At 40.0% G+C, this 21,690-nt stretch overlaps 1 protein-coding gene across 2 annotated transcripts in view; it reads left to right on the top strand.

Annotated features, from left to right (window-relative positions):
* itga9 (integrin, alpha 9) overlaps positions 1 to 21,690 on the top strand; it is a 64,000-nt gene that overhangs the window by 10,158 nt on the left and 32,152 nt on the right. For both annotated transcript variants that reach the window (XM_056760457.1, XM_056760458.1), the window contains exons 4-15: positions 2,570 to 2,693; positions 5,309 to 5,376; positions 8,054 to 8,183; positions 8,271 to 8,356; positions 8,446 to 8,508; positions 8,696 to 8,833; positions 9,007 to 9,112; positions 10,946 to 11,040; positions 11,250 to 11,340; positions 11,693 to 11,738; positions 11,820 to 11,974; positions 13,667 to 13,827. In XM_056760457.1, the coding sequence (XP_056616435.1) occupies positions 2,570 to 2,693; positions 5,309 to 5,376; positions 8,054 to 8,183; positions 8,271 to 8,356; positions 8,446 to 8,508; positions 8,696 to 8,833; positions 9,007 to 9,112; positions 10,946 to 11,040; positions 11,250 to 11,340; positions 11,693 to 11,738; positions 11,820 to 11,974; positions 13,667 to 13,827 (1,263 nt within the window). The remainder of the gene's footprint in view (positions 1 to 2,569; positions 2,694 to 5,308; positions 5,377 to 8,053; positions 8,184 to 8,270; positions 8,357 to 8,445; positions 8,509 to 8,695; positions 8,834 to 9,006; positions 9,113 to 10,945; positions 11,041 to 11,249; positions 11,341 to 11,692; positions 11,739 to 11,819; positions 11,975 to 13,666; positions 13,828 to 21,690) is intronic.

The following is a 21,690-nucleotide window of genomic DNA, read 5'->3' as shown; positions in this document are numbered from 1 at the left end:
AGAAATTAATTATTTTTTTAGGGAAAATCAGCCTGTTTATTGAGCCATGAATCATTTTTTACAGTGTAGAGTGTGGAGGTGTAAAATGAATGTAGATTGTAGAGGTAAAATGATCTGGATTTGGGTCAATGTGATGAGAAACGTTTGAGTTCATATTGACATCTTCAATAAAATTAACTTTTAATCGCAGACTTGACAAATCCGAGCTCAGTTTGAGACATTGTTGACGTTTCTTCTGAAACTCTCATGACATTTTGTTCCTCTTTTTCTCAGGAGAATTTTGCTGATTATTTTTTAAGCGAATCCAACACCTTTTATCCATCATAGATAAGTCAAATCAAGCATAAGATTTTATAGGTGACGGTGTATGTGCACGTATATAAAGCACATACAGTAGATGTACAGTACCTCTCGTGTGCCTCACCGCAGCTAATTCGTTCATCTGAATAGAATCACGTTTACATGGAAAGTGCGATGGAGGGCTGTTGGACAGATGTGTGGCCGACGTCTCTCAGCCAATCAGATCTCAGCTCGCACAGGAACATGATTAGGTACCCGGACTCTCCGTTGACTCACATCCTCTGGAGAAAAATGCCTCAAAATTCGTTCCTTATTTAGCCAAGCACTACGTATTTCATAACGTCTGTCCCGTGTGTTTCCCAATGCCTTGCGCCAGAAAACAGGGCGGAGATTCATATGACAGATATTTCTTTGGCTTTTATTAGAAAGGCTTTAGTTTGAGGTTTTATCTACGCTGAGATGGTTATCAAATAGAGATCATTTTGCATTCGTACGATAGCGGAAACTCCACCAAGACAGTAGAGCCGGTTGTTTTAGTCTCCTACAGACAAAAAACAGACAAGCAGTGTGTTGCTCAACGTCATCTGACTTCATCTGAGGCTTTGTCTCCGTAAGGTCTCCAATTCACATTCATCCTGAATGATTTCCAACATGCACTGCAGATACAGAATACACATGAGCAACATCAGGAACATTCATATTTGTGCTCAGAAGTATTTTATTAACATTTAATTTTGTGTTATTATAGAAATACACATGAACTTCTGTGTGTGATGTATGAAAGAGAGCTCAAGTTAGTCTTGGCTCAAAAAAGACGTTCTGTATATGATTTGGGCATGAAATGTGAGTGAGGAATGACCCAGTTTTGGTTCTGAGCTCATTTTCCTGCTGTTTACAAAGACCAACATCTGATGTAAGAGGGAGGGGAGGTTATTGTTGATGATCACAGGACAGTTTTAATCAGAAAAACAGAGGTGATTTGGATCACTGTTGTGAAGTCACCGTTTGATTTTTGCTTGGGTTTAATGCTTTAGTAAAATGAGAAGCGTGTTTCCTTTTGTTACTGTTGCTCATTTTTCAGATTGTTCATACAGAGCTTTATTCTAAAGTATACCATTTTGTTGTGTATTTGTTTCTTTATATGAATATGAACGATCCTCATATCACGTTTAGCTACTTTAAACCAGGGGTTCCCAAAGTAGGGGTCTCCCCGAGGGGTCGCAAGATGATTTCCAGAAATGTTTTTTTATAAGAAATAGCCTATTTAATCAATAAGTGTAACACGATATAAAAATATGAGTCACGTTAAAAATAAAACCATGAAAATAAAAAGTCATAAACCTCCCCTTCGATCGAGACCCCTGAGGTGGTCACACAACATTAGTTTTTTACCGCATTAGGTTAGGTGCAGAAAGCAGAACGTTAAACATTCCTGATGTGTAGATTATTTTCAGGCTTTAAGTTAAGAATATTTTTATTTGTCGAAATAAAACGTATGCACCAAAGAAAACAAAGGGAGGAAGGCGGAGAAGCGCCGCAGTCAGAAAGATATCGTCCTCGGGTACCAAAAGAGGCCGCCGTTTATAAAGAGGAAATCCATCAGCACTCGAATCTGTGTGATGAAATTCTAGTAATAGTTTATTGTCTATGTACAACAATAAGTAAAGTAATGAGTAAATAAATATAAAATAGAATTATGTTAGACTGTGTTATTTTGTGTCGTCATAATGCCCATGTTTGGATAGAGCTTATTAGTGCATCGTTTGTATACTTAAACCACCTCCCAGGATAGTGGGGGTCTAAAGTCACCAACACTGTTATTTTGGGGATCGCGGGCTGAAAAGTTTGGGAACACCTCCTTTAACCATTGTTTTGTGACTGGCTAGAAAAACTCATAGACTTGCATTAAATAAGGTTGTCCACAAACCAACGTGCGAGTCTTGTGACTCTTTTGAATAACCATTTAGAAACCACTCGTTGACCCCCCCGAAACCACCTGACCTCACCACAATACGTCGGAAAGTTCTGACTTCTGAAATGTTTGAATGAGGATGCTCAGCGCTGTATGAGTGCTATCCTCTTCATCACAAACATGACATTCACAACAGTGTTTGACTTGGCTCTGGGTTCTGTTTTCGTCCTGAAGAAAAGACAATAAGGCTCTTTGTTTGTTGTGAGAGATTATTGCAATGTGAGCGTTATACAGTTTCTGTGTGAATAAGCCACGTGACTCTTGCCTTTAATGCTCTTCATGTGTGTCTGTCTGCAGGCCTGCGCTCACCGCTGGAAGAATGTGTACTATGAATCTGAGAATATACTCCCCCACGGCTACTGCTCCGTCATACCGACAACACTTCAGGGAACAGCACAGGCCCTCATACCGTGTTATGACGGTACGAGTTATTCTTTTTGACTTTGTTTGCGTATAATGCACCAGTAGAGTTCATCTAGGTTTTTGAATCCTGACATGTCTATGATATATTGAGCTAACTTGAACTGTGATCACAAAAGGGCTGCTAAGATTTATACTGTTTATTATGGCACACATTCTTAAGCAGCTTCAATTTGAGTTGGGGTGTATAAGCATCTTTCAAAACCTCAGAGTGATGTTGTCTGGCATCACAAGACTGGCACGTCAGAGTCTGACGGAAGGCGTGCTGCCACACCTACAATATTGAATAACACGATGAATATGGAGCCAAAATAGGGTCAAATATATTTGCAACAGAAAAAAAATATTTGCAAACAAAACATAAGTTTTGCAAATAAAATTGGGTATTAAGCAAAAATTGCATCTTCGAAAGTAAAACTTAAGAATCTGCAAAAGAAAAGTAAAGCATAGAGAGAAAAATTCAAGTTTAGCAAAGTAAAAATTCAGCAGCAATATTTTTGCAACACATCTTTTCCTTTGCATCGCTCCTTTAAATCCGCGTTTCAGCCAATCGCTCCCTTGCGACTCTGTTTTCTCTTTGCTCTTCACTTTTCTTTGCGTCTCGCTTTGTGTCCCTGATTTGACGTGGGGGAGGAGAAAGAGATTGGGGCGTGTACAAGCGACCTGAACCTGCCTCCCATTATGTTCAAGTAGTCCCCACTGCATACTGTAGCGCTGTGAAGTCATGCATTTCCACGTCATGCATGTATTATTATATGCGCAACATGACGTACTGCATGCCTTTTTGTTTTCTTCTGTATCCGCGAACATGTTCAAACAACACGGGGATGGATTCAATTTCAATGTCACTAAGCATTTGAGCATATTTATTTTTATAACAGTGCTGTCTTCGTCATAGTCACAGAGGATGTCATTAAACGTTAGTTTGTGATACGGGTTCACATTTGAAATGGCATGGTTTCTTTTTAATATTTTTATAATATTTTATAAAAATATTTTTATAAAAAATCTCTGATATTTTCAAGTTTTTATAATTAGTATTGTTTAGCTGTGCATTCACAACCTGAGTAATGCTGGTTTACATCAACTATACTTCTATTTGTAATACATTTTTCTATTGTTCTTCTCTTTTTCTTATTCTTATTCTTTCTTTAAATCTAATTTGTGATCTTAAAGTATTTGCATTTTAAAGATACGTCTTATTTCTCTTTGTCAATCATTTTATGTAAAGCACTTTGAATTGCCCTTGAGTATCAAATGTGCTACATAAAGAAACTTGCCACTTACTCTTTTAACGAATTGTTCAAGACAACTTGGATTTTCAGAATTCCCGACCTCAAACCCAGAAGTAAATGTTTTACATTTACATTAACGGATTTAAAGGAAAAGATGTGTTGTAAAATTATTGCCTCTGAATTTTTACTTTGCTAAACTTGAATTTTTCTCTCCGTGCTTAACTTTTCTTTTGCAGATTCTTAAGTTTTACTTGCGAAGATGCAATTTTTTGCTTAATACCCTATTTTTATTTGCAAAGCTCATTTTTCGTTTGCAAATATCTTATTTCTGTTGCAAATATATATGACCCTATTTTGGCTCCATAGATGAAATATTTGACGTAAATGTGAATGATTCAGCCTTTATTCAATTGAACTGTGTTTGAAGAGACCGCAAATGAATGAATGTTTCAACATTGGTTAAATTAAACACTACTTACTATATCTCATCAATACATTGCTGATGTGAATTGTATGTTATTCTTATTCGTGGTAATCAACAATGCCAAAAATAAACATTCTGTCATCATTTGTTCAACGTCATGTCATTCAAAAGCTTCATGTGACTCGTTCTTTTGTGGAACACAATTGAAGATATTTTTAGAAATGTCTGGTTTTGTGTTCATACAATGGAAGTCAATGTGGTTCTTTTGTGTTCTGCAGAAGAATGACGGTCATACAAGTTTGGACTGACATGTGGGTGAATAAACGACTTTATATTTTTGTGTGAACTGTCCCTTTAAGGGTCAATTTCTATTACATACATCTGTCATTACCATATGTGGGTTACGCTCAGTCTTTATCACCACGCCCATCACATCAACTCTTATTGTTGTACTGTATATAAAGTGTTGTGGTTTCATCCTTGTTGGTTTTCTCTGAAGTTTTGAGTTCGTGTGGAAGGTGTCGAGGGAAGCTGCGAGAATTCGTTTCTCTCTTTAGCTCCCAAGCCGTCGTATATTTCCTTCCCTTTGTTTATCCGACCCCAATCACGTTCAGCCGGGCAGCGCTGCATTGGGGGTCTTCATGTGCGTGCCGCATTCTGAGGGGATCCAAGCCTAATATTTTCTGTAACCAGAGAGCACAGCAAACCCCCCCACCTCAAACCCTCATGTGTGTGAGATTTTGTTGAATGTAGCGCTGCTTTGTCCTCCTCAGTCTCTCGGCCCCCAGATTCCTCTTGGATGGAGTTGGGACTTTGACTAACTCCATATGGAATGTCGGAAGAACTCCAGTAAATGCTGGCCCATGCTCACAGCGAAATCATTTGTGGTCTGTTGTTTTTTTCCTTCCTTCCTCTCTCTCTCTCTCTCTCTCTCTCTCTCTCTTTTCACTCTTACAGACCATAAGAAAACCTATGGGGAAGATCATGGCTCGTGCCAAGCCGGAATCGCAGGCGTTTTTACTGAGGTCAGTAGTAGTACAAGCGTGTTTCAGTATATGTGCTTCTCATTGATGTAGAGTCTGTGCTTTCAACACATTTCCATTTTTATAGATACACTTCTATCTAGTGTCTTAAAGGGATAGTTCCTCTAATATGGATCCAATTTTGTGTGAACTGTTCCTTTAAGTGGAAGGGTTTATTCCATGTCGCCTTTGGCTTGACAGACCCATCGGTCTATGTTCCCAGCCATAGTTAAACAATTTGAACAGAATCAGTAAGCCCCTCCCCTCGAACGCAGACAAGCCAATGGCAGTTGTATATGAGTTGCACGGGCACTGGAACTCGGTCCACTTTAGGTTCAGCACCATAGAGAAACATGGTAAGATCCGAAGCTCTTTTCGCTTTTATTGTGTCTATGCTACAAAAATGATAAAACAATGTGCCTAGGGTACTTGTGACACTTATTCCAGGTGTCCTGAGAGAATGAGGGATGGAATTTATTTTATTCAATTTCCTAAACCCAAAAGAACAAAATGTGGGCGGTGTAACCCAATTCAACTCCAATCCCAGTGAAGACAAAGACGTCTTCATACTTTCGCTAAATTATAGTTTTCATCTGCTGGCAAAAAAAAAGTTAATGATAAAGTTGGTGAGTCCATGCTAACGTACAAACCTAAATAGCTAATTGTTCGCACAGGATGTACATTGAAGGTCATATACGAAGGTCTACATCTTAGGTCTTGATCCTAGATGTTGTCATCTATGGATGTGGTGTTATCTACCGTATTTATTTTAAAATCGTTTATATATCCCTCCATGGCATATTTAAGTCCAACTTGAATTCTCCACGACAACACGCTTAAAAATAAGGTGCTTCACAGCGATGCCGTTGAAGAACACTTTTTGGTTCCACAAAGAACAATTTCATCTCTTTCTTACTTTTTTGTAATCTGAAGAACCTTTTATCGCAACAACGGACCTATTGTGAAATTTGTTTTTCAGATGTTAGAGGTTCTTTATGAAACCAGAAGGTTATTCTATGACATCGAAGAACCTTTTGAAGCAGCTGTTTTTTAAGATTGCAAAATGTGTCCAAAATGTTCCTAATACAACTCGGACAAGGTTTTCACACTGACGGCTTCGATTGAAAGACTAGGTACTGTGGTCGCGTGTCCGAGCAACAGTATCTGAGGGGTCAATTCAGAGTCTTTGTGTGTAATACGTACATTTGCGTTGCTTGTTATTTGTCCACTTGCAGTTTGTTTTGCTCTTTGACCATTTTAGCTTTCGTCTGTAGTGCAGCCAACCACCGAGTTTCACGAGTTGGACCTTGGCGAGAAACGTTTGGAACAGATACCAGAACACGGACTGACAGATGTGATGCCCAATAATAAATTCAACAATATCATTACTAGATTCATGTCTATGCTTTCTTGGTCTGTATATCTTTTATTTTGAGACTAACTCGATTAGCTTCTTTTTAAACAAATAAATGAATAAACGTAAATGGATTTTAAGAAATAGTGTCTCAAAATAAAAGATAAAAATGAATAAATGTAAATGAATAAACGTAAACAATGTGTGAGCCTATAACATTTGATCAAAGAGTTAAGCAACAATGTTACAATTGTCAAAAATGGATCAGACGGTGTGATTTAAAAAGTTTGTGAGATAATTGATATAAAAAACCAGCCGGAAATGTGTTCTGTGTAGATGCCTCAAGCATAGATAAGAGAAAGGTCCAAAATCTATTACCAGCAGCAAGTAAACAAAGTACACTTTAGGCTTTAGGATGCAGCTGACTTTGCAGACATCAATGCAGGTTTTTAAACATCGCTGATCTCAAATCAGTGTTGGAAGTTTACACAGAGGAATCTGGAAGGCTTCACCCATAGCACATTGGAATTTCTTGTATCTCCTCCACAGTTGGGCATCTGCTGTACGGCTGCTTTGTAGTTTGACTGGTAACAGTACCTTATCATTTGGCAGCACATCTTGAGTGACCATCAAGACCTTTAGTATCTAAAACAGATGTCTTAAAAATTACTGCTCGATGGAACGCTGACAGCTGGGCCGGAGGTGCTGTTTTACATGTTTGTATGGTTTTCGACAGTCTGGCCGTGCGAAATGGAAACAAGCGAAGAGAATTGTCCATTTGTGGCTTGATAGAACTCAAAACAGCTACTTGAGGACCTCTTGTCTCGAGATATATTCCATCCGACTAGACTTTATTTATATGATGTCAGAGATGATGTTTTTTCCACCAATAATTCAGGACTAAATATTTACAGCTGGCATTTTTTTAATAGTAATATTTAACAAGCCCTCGACATGAATGATTCCTTAAATTGTGTGGCTTCACAAAGTATAAGATGTTTTAATTGCTACGATTTGGTCTTATTTGGAGCATGATGTTGGGGAACAATTAAACCTGTTCAAGGGATCGTGTTCTTCTCTCTTTCTTAAGTCTCCATTGAGTGATCAAGGCACAGAACGGTAACTGAGATTTCACTTCATGGTCGGGTTACCAGCAGATAATACAACATAGTTTGTGGCTTTTGGTTGACCAGCGACTCACCAATCTCATGTGCATCTCCTATAATTGGAAGTGTCTTTTTTTCGCTCGTAGGGAAATGTGGTGAAATGTGTTGAAATATTGTTTGGTTTGGAATGGATTTTAATCTTTCTTACTTTGAATTCTAGGAGCTTGTAGTCATGGGTGCGCCAGGATCTCACTACTGGACCGGAACCGTCGTAGTCTTTAACATGACGTCTAATACACGCAATAAGCTAAATCAAGATGCTCTGATCCCACGGAGATACAGTTACCTCGGTAATACCTGCTTTAATGTTAAAAGAAACTACGTTTTGACTTTGGTGTCAATGTTTCGTAATGCATCACAGATGTCTGTCGTTTTAGGATATGCGGTGACTGCTGGTCACTTTTCAACACCGACTGCCATAGAGGTGGCGGCTGGAGCGCCTCAGGATAGCGGTGGTGGAAAAGTGCGTGATCATAACTTGGTTTATGATTCTTGTGTTGAAAAGTTGAGGTCCAGATTAGATTAACACACAGTTCCGTTGGTTTGTCGTAGGTGTACATTTTCAGACTTGAGGAAAAGGCTCTGGTGAAGATCTTCGAGGCCTCAGGGAAAATGGTAGGTATGAATTGTTAAAAGTCGACATGAAATAAAAATGAACCCAGTTTGGACATTCCTTGGGGCATGTGTATAAAACATTGTGTAGACTTCTAGAAATCTATTTAAATCTTAAATGTCTATGTTTTATGGACACAATGGAGTGTTGTGACCTGACCCGTTTGCTCTCGGCTCGGCTTGGTTTCAGATGGGCTCTTACTTTGGCTCCTCATTGTGTGCAGTTGACCTGAACGCGGATGGACTGTCGGACCTGCTGGTAGGAGCACCCATGCACAGCGAGATCAGGGACGAAGGCCAGGTTTCTGTTTACCTCAGCCGGGGCAATGTAAGCTCAACCTGTCTGATACCTGTTTTGCTTACGCAGGGTTTTGTGTACCACGCGTTATGTTTTATAGGCATGGCATGAAGCAGAGATAGCTTATATTTTATTTATAATAATCTGAATTCACAGTATAAAAGTAGCATAAACTGACTTTTAATGACTTTTTGTTTGCTCAGGGAGTGATGGAAGAAACTGAGATTTTGAAGGGTGACAGTGCTTACAACAGCCACTTTGGCGAATGCATCGCATCTCTTGGGGACATTGATGATGATGGGTACCAAGGTCAGTTTCTTAAACCTGCACTTTACATTAATTATTCTCTCTGTAGTTGCTGCACTTCTGTTTTAATATGCCAGCGAAGAACTGGCTCTCCCGGCTGAGTCTGGCCTCTTCCTACTAGAATTGTCTTTTTTGGCTAAACTATCCCTTTCCGGGAAGCCGCCCCATAATGTTAACAAAAAAGAGCATTGAATGAGTTTATAATATTAAATTGCTTTAGCACTTAAAGAGATGTTTTATGTTAGATGTAAATTAAGCTCTACGTTAATGACTATACTGCAAAAAAACGCTGTATTCCTTCCCATTCAAATGAGCACTCGTACACATTAAAAATGCATTTCCACTGGAACTGAGACAGACAGACATTGTTCGTCAGGTCACTGGAAAAGAGATTTCGTCTTGAAGATCTCTCTCCTGTGTTCTCGCTCATTTTCCTGGCATCTCACGATCCAATCGGCGGCTTTTCTTGGCCTGTAGTTTAGCTCTCCAGTGAGGGTTCAACGCTGTTTCTGATTGTAATTCGGTTTTCCGCGTGTTGCATATTTGAAAGTATAGAACAGACTGTCTCCTGGCAGCATCAGATGCGTTTGGGGCGACTAGAAGTCACATAACTCAATTTACTCTAAACAAACAGGCCAAAACATTCCTTTAGTGTTGGATTGAGATGGAAAGATGTTAGAGGAGCGAAAGCAGCCAACACCTGGACGTCCTGGACATGAGAGCAGTTACAAACACACCTGATGAAGTTCATTAAGATATAACTTGAGGAATATCAAACTGTCAGTTCTACACATAAGCAGGGCCAGACTGCATTGCAGATTTTGGATTTTGGCCCTGGATTGTTCGGACCAGATCAGCCCTCCACCATTTCTGTCGTCGGGGGGAGGGGGGGTGTTTGATGGCATCGGCCCTCCACCATTTCTGCCGAGGGGGGTGTTATATTTAAGGTGTCATTGCGTTACATGCATATGTGTCCGACTGGTTAATGCCTTCGCGTTGTGTGCATTCGCGTTTATAATACTTCAGTCTGTCCAGCCCAAGTGTTCATTACGCCCCCCATACGGTAGCAGCCCACCGGGAAAAGTCCCGGTACTCCAGATGGCCAGTCTGCCCCTGGTCACAGCCGTTTTGGATTTTTACCGAATGTCCTACCACTCAGTCCGCCCCTGCACATAAGCCAGTACAATCTCTTATTGAAACGGTCTTATTTAAGAAATTACAGGTTGTACATATTTTGATCTTGATTTTAGATGGCACTGTAATAGTTTCCATAGAAATATTCGGAGATGTTGGAATGACACATTCATACGTGCTTTTGTTGTGGAGTATGTGGGGGTTTTACGGCTCGGTTTGAACCACCCCTGAAGTTTCACAGACCTGAAAACACATCAGGGTCCATTAAGTAACTTAACAGAGCTTCTCTCAAACAGGGCTGGCTTTAAAGCAAATGGTCATTTACTGGGGTCCTGACACTCACAAATCCACATACGACGGTTGAGTTCAAGTCAAAGCCAGAAGCACATTGTGCCGTTTCTTCCGTCCTTTAGTGCACAATAGTTGCTTGAGAAAAAGCAAATTTTAGGAAAAGTCAGTTGTTGTCAGATACTGTATATCCATTATCAAGACCTGCAGCATTGACCTCCAACCGGCTTTGAAAATATTGCCACGCAAAATAAAATGTTTCGCCCCCCCGTGAGCACATCACTTTAAGCCGCCCAAGACTTGACCTTTTTACCCCGAAATCCTTTACGATCTCCAAAATAGAAAGCTTGCAGGTTATCACAGACTTTACTAACTCCGTCTTTCTCATTGACTCTTTTTTTGTCTGTGATGTAGATGTGGCTATTGGAGCCCCTAAAGAAGACGACTATGGAGGAGCTGTTTATATCTATCATGGTGATGCTAAGGGGATAGTTAACAAATACTCAATGGTAAATCCTGAAGTAGGAAACCTTTTAAATGCTGACAGTCTTGAGATTTTGAGTTTGATAATTGTCATGCAAATAAAGGTTTGATGAGCATTATATCTCCATTCAACTTTGAGAAGCTTTATATCTTATGAGATTGAACATATGGATACAAAGACTGATTTTATGAATCATCTTTTTAAAATGTTCTCTCTCACTTTGATTGTATACAGAGATTGTCTGGGAGAAGCATCAACCCCACCCTTCAAATGTTTGGCCAATCAATTTCCGGCAACGTGGACATGGATGGGAATGGATATCCAGGTTTGGCCCAACGTTAGAAATTCGGCTAGTTACGCTCAGGCGAAGATTGAAAATGTTCTGAATGAACAACGTCACAGCCACCCACAGTCAGTGAGAAACCACGACGGGTGCCAGACCACTTTAACCTTTGCAATCTCTGCGTAGAGAATGGAAAAATGCAATATTTTTACTGAGCTTCAATGAGTTTAATCCGTTCTGATCATAACTAAATTAAAGCGGTTTTGCCAAGGTCAGGCAAGATGCTTTCCAGAACGAATAAAATTAGTTGCATGAAACAATCTCATTTATTTCAGTGCAATGTAGCTTTTTCAAAAGGACATTTTTAAGTGCCTGTTTTCGTTGTTTTTTTAAGACGTGACGATTGGGGCGTTCATGGCTGACAGTGTGGTGTTGTTAAGGTGAGTGCTAGGCTGTCACTCACATCACATGTTATGACATCTCTCGTTGTTCGTCGATCATTGACGGTCCCTCTGTGACAGATCCCGGCCTGTGATCACGGTGGACGTGTCCATCTTCCTGCCCGTCTCCATCAACATCACAGTACCGCAGTGTCACGAAGGCCCTCAGAATCTCAACTGCTTTAACGTCACAGTCTGCATGAGCTTTCACGGGAAACAAGTACCTGGACACGTAGGTGAGACTGAGCTTTCAATTGCTTACAATAAAAAGAAATCAAAGAGAATTGCACATCCAACGGGCAATTTTCTTTCAGAGTGTTCTCTTAAAGTTATCAAGAACAGGGCTTGGAGTAATGTTCAAAGAGTATTTTTTCAACATGTTATGTCTTATGTATATTTTTAAAATTGGTATGAAACTGTCTTGTAAACATTCAGAAATATTGTTTTCATGACTTATTAGGAATGTTAGCAGAACATTTTGGTATCTGGGAGAACCAAAATAGCTACACCCAGTCTATAAACTTTATCAGCTGGGTGCAAGAAGCGAAGAGTTCATTTGCAGAAACAGATAACTCCATTTAAAAAAAAAATCAGGTTGGTTGTTTGATTTAGTAATAATAACTAAAGAAAAACAACAGTAGCTAACTAAAACACAATAAAAAAATGATAACAATTAAAACCTTGTTTTTGAGACTTTTTGAAAAGGTTGTCTGTTTTTGCAAATAAACTCTTCAAGCATTTATGGGGATTATTAATAATCCTTCTTATTATTTATGTAAAATTTGAATTTCACTGTATTGTTATTAATGCTGTTGTGTCTAAAACATTTTATAATCCCAAATCCTGCCAAGTAAAGTGTGCATACCTTTCATACAATTGCTTTGGAACCAGTTGTTCCATATATGGTAAGAGGCGTCACATATCCGTCACACGCTTGCATTATTCGACCAATCACTACGCACTGGTAAACAGGTCAATCAAAGCACACCTCATTTTCAGAGCCATTAGCTTTGTTAAAAATCTCAGAGTTTCAGAGAGGCTTGGCAAATCAGAGATGCCAACAAGTACGGTATTTGGAATATAAATCATGTATACACATTGCATTAAATCTGAAACAAACGATAATTTTCGTGTCATAAGACCCCTTTAATACCTTGATCAGCAGTTGGATTATGAAATGCACCAATGTTATTTTTGTTCTGTTGAAGTCTTGTCGTGAAAATCTCTTCTGTTACTTGTTTTTGTGAGTCTGACATCATGAACGCTCAGACACCGCACAGTTTTGATGACAATGACCTTTTACTGAACCGCTAGGTGTGGCCACTGTTTGCTGCGTGGGTGTGGCCATATGAGAAATGGACTCTATAAAGGGGTCGTTACATAATGTGGGGTTTCTGGGAAACATTGAATAAGAGCACTAGTGTTTCCCCCGCTTGGCATCTGCTTTGGAAAGTGGTGCAGCACCTTGTGTGCGGGTGACGCCCTGCTTTCTTTATAGCGCTCTGAGCTCACGGTTCAGTCACAGCTGGATTTATTAAAGGACCATCCCCTGCATTGCTCCAGGAGAGCTTTCAGACAATCACGCCCCATAAGAGTAACGGAGTAATAAAAGATGGTCGTCGAAATCAGGATAACAGTGCAGTCCAACAATGAAATGATCCTGCGATTGAACGTCTGACCTCTCTTGTCTGAATAAAGCGCGGGAAAGCTGTCAAGAAATTGTGTTTCTTTACATTTCCAGAGCGCGCAGAACTGGATGGACGCCCAGAAATACTCGCGGCCTGTTTTCTTTCTGTGACGATGTCGGTGGAAACGAGATGTTTTAAACAGACACTTTCCCGAGCATTCCACACCACACGAGTGCTCATTAAAGAGATGTTTATACATTGTAGTTTAACCAAAATGTGCGTGTGTATCTTTCTCCCCAGAGTTGTTGTACAACCTGACAGCAGATTCGGATAAGAGGCACAAAGGAACGCCGACACGGGTGTATTTCGCAAACGGCGGAGAGCAGACAGGTGTCGTCAGTCAGCGTTTCAGTCTGGAAATCAACCGACAGCAATGTCATCAGTACACATCATACGTGAGGGTGAGTCCTGAGAGACCCAGCTATACCACCTGTCACATTACACACTCCTTATGCGGCTACATTACATTACATTTACATTTATTCATTTGGGAGACGCTTTTATCCAAAGCAACTTACATTCCATCATACTATACATCTGTTTCCAAGCATGCAATACTGTTATGTGTGGCTATTTGGTCTCCTTCCAGTTACATTATTCTTAACTAAGGACTCTCTCCGGCTCATCATACTATAGCAGTGCTGTAGTTTTGGTGTTGACTGTAGTGTCATGTGGCCCGTTTCACGGTGGTCCGCTTAGGATGTCTCAGCATCACAGAATTCAGTCGGGTCCACGTGATGTTGTTTGTGCTGTTCACTCGATTGGCCGGTGTCGTTTCTCTCCCATGACCCATGGTGCATTCTGCCCGTGCTGGAGGTCAGAGCGTGTTGTGTTGAACTTCTCTTCTGTTTCGCACACAGCACAAAAATCTCTGTGTGCCTTTTCTCATAATGGCTTGAAAATTGTTTTTGTGAATAAATGATCGGACATTCTTTATTTACTCCAGCGGGGAATGTTTAAATCTTGCCCTCTAGGTCAAAAACTACGGTGGCCGCTAGGTCTCACTGCGCTGCAACAGAAGAAAACACATGCAAACACAAAAAAACAGAAAGCATCTTCATTAGTTTGGCGACACATGCCCTGCAAATACTCGCAACACAAACAAACACAGAAGCGCAAAATGTCTTTCTTCGCGTTCCGCTGACGAAAGGGTCACAATGCCATGGTGAATCAATGGCAGATTTTTTTATTACTTTCTCTTTAAATTGTGTGATTATCATTATCAAAGAGAATCCGGAGTATTCGTGCATGAGGTGACGAACCGTTTGGTTCTTTTGAAATGTGTTGTTCTTAATCTGGAACATTGTTTTGTGACGCTTCTTGCTGAGAAACGGTCATCATTGCGATCACACATTCTCTTTTTGTCTCTGTTGGTATCGTAACATTCGGCTGGTGTGTTCAATGTCTTCAGGGCGATGCTGCTGTGGAGCTCCAGCTCTAATAAGGAGCCCCACACAAAGCCTGTAGATTTCACTGCTTCTGTTTTACGAGACCCTGCGGGCCACTGCTCCACAGGGGATCCTCTTACGGGAAGGACTTACCCCATGCCATGATACTATTTTTCCTTTTTACCAAACAAATATGCATCAGCCAGCAACAAACAGCCAGCTGACAGCGCTATTAGCTGGTTTGCTGACCTAGTCTACTTACTTTTGCTCAAGAACATTCAAACAGTGGCTTCCTGGTGTTGGCCTTTTGTGTCCCTTAACATAATATACAGAGTATAAAAATTATTTTTTTACAGGTTTTCATAGAAATCTCCATTATAGAGTTTTTCATCCAGAGGGTCTTGTATCACACTGAAGGGGATTATTTCACGATAACAGCCAGCTGCTTGTACATTATTCCCGCTTAGGCGGCTACTTGCCACATGAGAAAAAATCTGGACATAAAATGTGAATTCGAAATATTTTATCATTTTTACCTTCAGCGTGGAAAAGCCGTTTAGTTTCGGGTTTAAAGTAAGAAGCGACGCTCAACCATGATTTTGTATGTCAACAATATATTGATAACTTGGTGACTTTTTGTTTGTAGATTTTTCAGCACTAAATTCTTATATAAATAAGCACCGTGATGTTTCATGACTTTGAGGACAAAGCGGATACTGGCATAGAGTATTCAACCGTGTTACTAAAAGCGTGTTTATACTTCGGCATATCGTCGCCTTAATTCTAAGGTCTATCTGCCTTCTGAGAAGTTTTGAGATATTGAGCTTCAAAGTTTTTGCACTCCATTTCACTTTGTAGATAAAACCTTTTTGTTTATTGTCGCATATTGTTAATAAGTTGTCACAGAATATGTGAATAAGTCAATTTTGACAAAAATGTCAGCCTAAAATTAGCCTATAATGTATTAAATATATTGATTTGGGTTGACATGGCATGATCCAGTTCTTTTAAATCACTTAATTTTTTAATTGGATAAAGAACCTGTTTAATAAATTGAACCTCAATTGTTCTGCTTAGACATTTGTGTAAAAGACTTTACTTTGCTGCTGTCATGTATACAATACGAGGATGATGATAAGCCGTAAGTAAATGAAGGTGTAATGCTTTCTAATGTTTTATGTTGTTTGTCGAGACTGTAGATTTGCGGTCCGAGCTGTCATCGTGTGTGTACATTCGCCCCGAACCTTCTCACTCAAACCATAAACATCTACAGGCCGTTTGTTTGTTTATCGCAATGTTTTCCCAGGTGCCTGATGAATCAACCGAGTTTATTTGATGTTGAAGTGTGTTGAAATGATGGAGTTGGACCAGACAGTCGCAGTTATCTGTTTAACTGACTGCTGTACGACTGGGAGTTTAATGGAATTGAATCTGCGCTCTTGTGTTGCGGGTGGGCAGGCAGATCTGGTGTATGCCATAGAAGAATCTCGCTGGGTGATCCCTAATGGACCAAACCGTATAAACACCCTTCTGCTGGAGTTAAGAGTCCCATTTATCTTGAAGGCCACACTGGTCTCGCTACATCTGATCTGAATCCTGCTGTCAGTAGTGGAACCTCAGTTAAATGAAGGGTTTAATGTGTTGCCACGAAGGTTTATACGTGATTCATTCCATATGCAACCCCCCCCACAATATTACCAACTAAGTCATCTAAATGTTATTGCCTTTTTTGTGTAAGTTACTTGTATTATTGCTTATAGCAGTTTTAAACTAGAGACCAGTTATTTCCATAGAGCTGTTAATGCAGTCGTATGCGTTGAATGATGCAGCACGCCTGTTGTTAGTCTAAATTTAATCGACCTTGTTACTCAACATTTGTGATTTTACTGTCTACTACTTGAGTGAGATGTAACTCTCATGTGGCCTTTTACCCGTCTGTCTTTGAATTAGCCGGATGACTCTGTTCAATGTTTATAAATGGAAAGCATTTGTGACTGTGAGGTGTCTTTCAATAAGGTATAAGATATGGCTTTAGTTGGGTTACGTCAAGGATAATCATAGTGCTGCAAATCTGGCATCCCTGCACTGCATGACCATCAATAATACACATCATTGTTAAAGGTCTGATTGTTTTATTTCCGTATTCTGATGCATTTCAGAGTGAAAAGGAATTTCAAATGAGAAAATTAGTGGGCGTGGCTTGCGTTTTTCACTGCGAATTGATTGCATGTAAAAAAACAGCCGAACATTTTGAATTTAAACTGAGAGCAAACCAGCAGTTGAATGGGAGGAGTTAACGGATGCTCCGCCCAAGCCATCTAACTCATTCATATATATAACTAGATGCTGCATTCAAGTGCTCCATGCACATAGACGTGTCCGCCATCTTGGAACAGTCCGTTGACTACACTCACAGTTGACTATAATTCCCCGACACTTTGTGCGCAGACATGGCTGTGAAAACAACTGGGATTTAATTTAATTACTAAAAAATGGGATAACCTATCGTTGTTGTCCAATATGGCAGACGACCTACGTGTAGCGGCCCATAGAAACAGATGCTGAAGTGCAAAGTATGATCCGTGCGTTCACACACCATCCGCATGACGCAATTAACGTCATCAGAAGGGTCCACGTTCGTCCACACAGCACGTTGTCTTGCTGTTTGCTCGGTTTGTTTGCAATGCCGAAAACGCTTCCGCAATCTTGCAATGGGTCTGTGAATGACGTGACTCAGCACTGCCCTCTGATGGTCTGGTAGAGCACACATAGTTATTTGTATTGCGCATGTGTGATAAGCGCAGAAACCCACGCTTATCTGTGATGAGTATGCGCAAAAAGCTGTGCAGAACGAGTTGGTGCGCAAGACGGACACGGACGTGGAAAGTCAAGTATAACCGGGCCTTAATGCGACATCTAGTTTAATGTCTAGGAATCTAGGAAATGCATTTTCAGATTATAATTGAACTTTTACTACAAACACTGCAAGATTTCATCAAAAATGTGAATTTATTATTTCACTGGGACTTTAACATCCAAGAGAATGTACATGAATTCTAATACCAGTTAGCGTAAAGCTCAGATAGCTTTGTCAAAAAAACCTCCCATGTGCTTCAAAACACGAGCGTGTTTGGTTAGGCCAGTTCAGAAGAGCTCTGATCTCCGTCATCAGCGTGATTTGGCGGCAGTCTCGAGGGCCAGGTCCGCTCTCATTTTTCTGGATGTTAGCATCTACCCACATGAACCTCCTTTTGCATGCTAATGGAAACCAGCTGGCCCCCCGCTGGGATCTCCAGAGGAGACCTTCAGTAAAACACACTCCCCCCTGTTAAATCGCACAGTGAAAACCCTGTACCCACTGCAGTGAATAGCGTCTCACAACTCTGGGGAGTTATTGTTGTGTCAACTGGAGCTCTTGTGCGGCCGCCCCATTGACGTCGAGCTGCTTTCAGTATAGCGTTTCGACACGTGAAGCCTGTGTTTACTATATTAAGTCATGTAGACAGCAGAAGGTTTGGACACAGCTTCATCATCTTGATTTAGGAGATATTTGCGTTGCGTGTTTTACTTTGTGAACCTTGGTTTTAAGCAAAGTAAATACGTATTGATTTAGCATCCCAGGCCAACAGTTTTGTTATTTCAATTGGCTGATATAGCTTTGTTTTTGTACTCTCAAGTTTAAGTGTTTTTAAGTACTTCGTAAAATTGACCTTGAAAAGGAATTTGAAATTTGATTGAGTTTTTAAAATGAAATTAAATCCTTATATATCACCGAATGACCAGGTCGTTACGATTTTTCGCCCAAGAATGGAAATTCGTTCATCTTTTATTCGCCCTTGTGCCATTCCAAACCTGCATCACTTTCTGCAGATGACAGAAGAAGATATTTTGAAGAATGTGGATCAACAAACAACAACGGATCACATTGACTTCAATTGTAACCAATGAGACATTTCTCACAATATCTTCTTTCGGAACCGAAGCTTAAAACATAATGGGCAACTTTAAAAAAATGTCTGTGTCTAGCCAAAGGAGACAAGAAGTTAAACGATCTTCTCATTACGCAACTGTTTATGTTTGTGCTCATCATTTTAAACATGTTTTAATTGGCACAGGTTATGGAATAGCACACCAGACTGCCAGACGTTCTTTATTTGGTTATTTTTTGTGGTTTGGTGAAGCAACACCTGAGAGGAAGAAACGTGATAAATATTTTGCGGAAAACATTTCCGCGATTGGAAAGTTTGGCTTGGCTTGAGGTATCCAACATATTACCTAATGTTCACATCAAACATTTCAGGATTCGTGTGTTTTTGTCATGATTTATTATTCACAGCTCTTTTTTCTTGGCACTACAGACACAATGGGTAAAAATCTGCTTGCGTTGATTTTCCATAGTGGATTTACTGGGATGGGTGTTGGTTCAAATGGGCATGCTGAAGGATGAGGCATTACAGACATCAACGCTCGAATGAGCAGAACCAGATGCAGGGGACCATTCTTTTTCCTGTTGTGGCCACACACACTGTGTCCTCTCTGAGAAAGGAAATGATCGGGTGTTTTCTGAACTCTAGGTGTGTTTCCCTGAATCCTACTGCAGTTATGTTCTGTCTGACGAGAGTGGAAGATCTTCGTTAAATGTAGGAAGTTTGTATTTACTAAGTATAGTGGAATATGTGTTAATGGCTTCAGTGTGATGATGATATGGTTATGCAGGCAGAAAATGGAATGTCATGGATGTAAATCTCTAAAAACTTTTAATTAAGTTTAAAAAAGTTGTCGGAGGCTTGATGGTTTGTCGAGCGACCATCTGTTTATAGCCTCGTGTTAGCTTTTTACTTCTGCCGATTGTATTTAGGCTTCACAAGAAACCGAAGTTGTGTTCATTTGTAAAGATTATCTTGATAGCTGAAGCATGTAGACATCATTAAACTTGTTAATCCCTGATCTATCTTTTGTGATATTCCAAAAGTCAATGGGAAAAATGCAACGGCTTTCAGTCGAGGGACCCAGTAGGGTCACCCTAGAAAAATACGTCATCTCAGCTGTACTCTATATGGGATCACAGAACTAACTTGAACTATAAATAGCTTGTGTGTATTTCATCACAAAATTCCAACACCTCATGTCTTAATCGATGAATAGTTTGTGATGTGTGACACACTGGTCACACTCACACTGAGAAGATCTGGATTTGTAGTACACACGATATGGTGAGGTCACACCAGGCTGTCAAACTCTTTTGACCCTTTGCTGTATCTCTCCAGAGTTCTTATCATAGTTGTTTTGCTAACAAATACCTCATTTACTCCACAGCCTTGTCTGTTGTGTGTTGTCTGTTCCCACAGCCGGTGAGCAAGACTATCATGAGGTGCACTCAGGGGTCAAGTAAGAATTTTAAGACCAAAAGTAGCCTGTTAAGTGACGTGACGTGTGGTCATGGTGTCCTATACACAGAATTTGTGTTCGCCATTTCACCCATCCAAGTGCATACACATACATTAGTGAGTTAAAGGGGTAGTTCACCCCAAAATGAAATTTCTGTCATTATTTGCTCACCCTCATACCTGTGTAAATGACTTGGTTCTGATGGGGCTGCACAATAAATTGTTAATTAACCGCACACGAATAGGCGATTCACTACAATTGATTTTCCGCAGTTCTTCAGTGAAATGCTGTTAAATGCTCCTGCGACTGAAAGCCAGAGGGCGCTCTCGCGCAGATTCTCCAAGTTAGCTTATTCGGATATTATGACGTAAAATATCCGACGACCTATTTTTTCTATTTTAACGTTCATGTTTATACATATTACGTGTTGTAATTTTTTTTAATTAGTCCAGATCACATGAGCTTCCAAAGATCTGACCGCCATGTTGTCCGTGATGTCAAATGACGTGTTTCGCCGAGGTCAGGGTTGATCGATTTTTCCCCCCGAGTTCAGAGGTCAAATAACCCACTTCGTTTCGGCAATACCCGCAATCTGAGTTGTCTCAAACGCAGCAGTAGTTCCAGAAAATGCTTATGGGGATCTTACTATCATTGTTTTTAAAGGCTTCTCTGGTATTTTCTTGATTATAAAGTATATTTATAATTATGATGTTTAACAGGTGTTGCTTTTTCAAATGCATGTTTTAAGTGTCTTAGTAACTCATAGTGATTTTAGATGGGGCAGCACTTACCACAGATCAGCAACATCTAGCATCCATACACTCTGATTGAAACGGAGAAGATAGTTGGAAGAATGTTTGTAATGTTCAGTTCTGGGACATTTATGGTCGTCAGAGTGCCCCAGAATTGATGTTTTCCTAAATTCTTCCTGATATCTCATTTTGTGTTCAACGGAACCAAAAAAATACATTTGTTTTCTAATATGGTAGTGGATGATGTCCCAGAACTGCTAATTACCAACATTCTTCCAAATATAGAAATGTATACAGGTTTGAAACAACCTGAGGGTGATTAAACGAAGACAGAATTATCATTTCTGGGTGAACTATCTCTTTAAGAGGGTCTCTTACCTGCTGAATGCACAACTTTGTTAAGCTCTCTCTCTCTTACACAAACTTCTTCATGTACTAGTGAAAGGGCGTAAAAACGTAAAAGAAGAAAGATTTCATATTCTACCTGCACAGCTGTACATGAAACCTTTTAAGATGCCTTGTTTTCTATTCCTACACAGGCAGCTGTATTGTAATGTAGCGTGAATTCTCATAAGGGACCGCTTTGGAATGCTTTACACACTGTGTGAAACAACTTCACACGCTACACAAATAACGCCCATGTAAAGAACATGAAAGACTTGAGCATGCGCTCAAGGTTTGGCCAGTTAGCTTCGCCCCTACAGGTAGATGCCATATAACTGCACTATTATGAAAC

The sequence above is a fragment of the Triplophysa dalaica genome, chromosome 11 (assembly GCF_015846415.1).
Source record: "Triplophysa dalaica isolate WHDGS20190420 chromosome 11, ASM1584641v1, whole genome shotgun sequence".
NCBI lineage: Eukaryota > Metazoa > Chordata > Actinopteri > Cypriniformes > Nemacheilidae > Triplophysa > Triplophysa dalaica.
The sequence above is the reverse complement of the archived record's forward strand: the minus strand, read 5'-3'. Positions and strand labels throughout refer to the sequence as shown.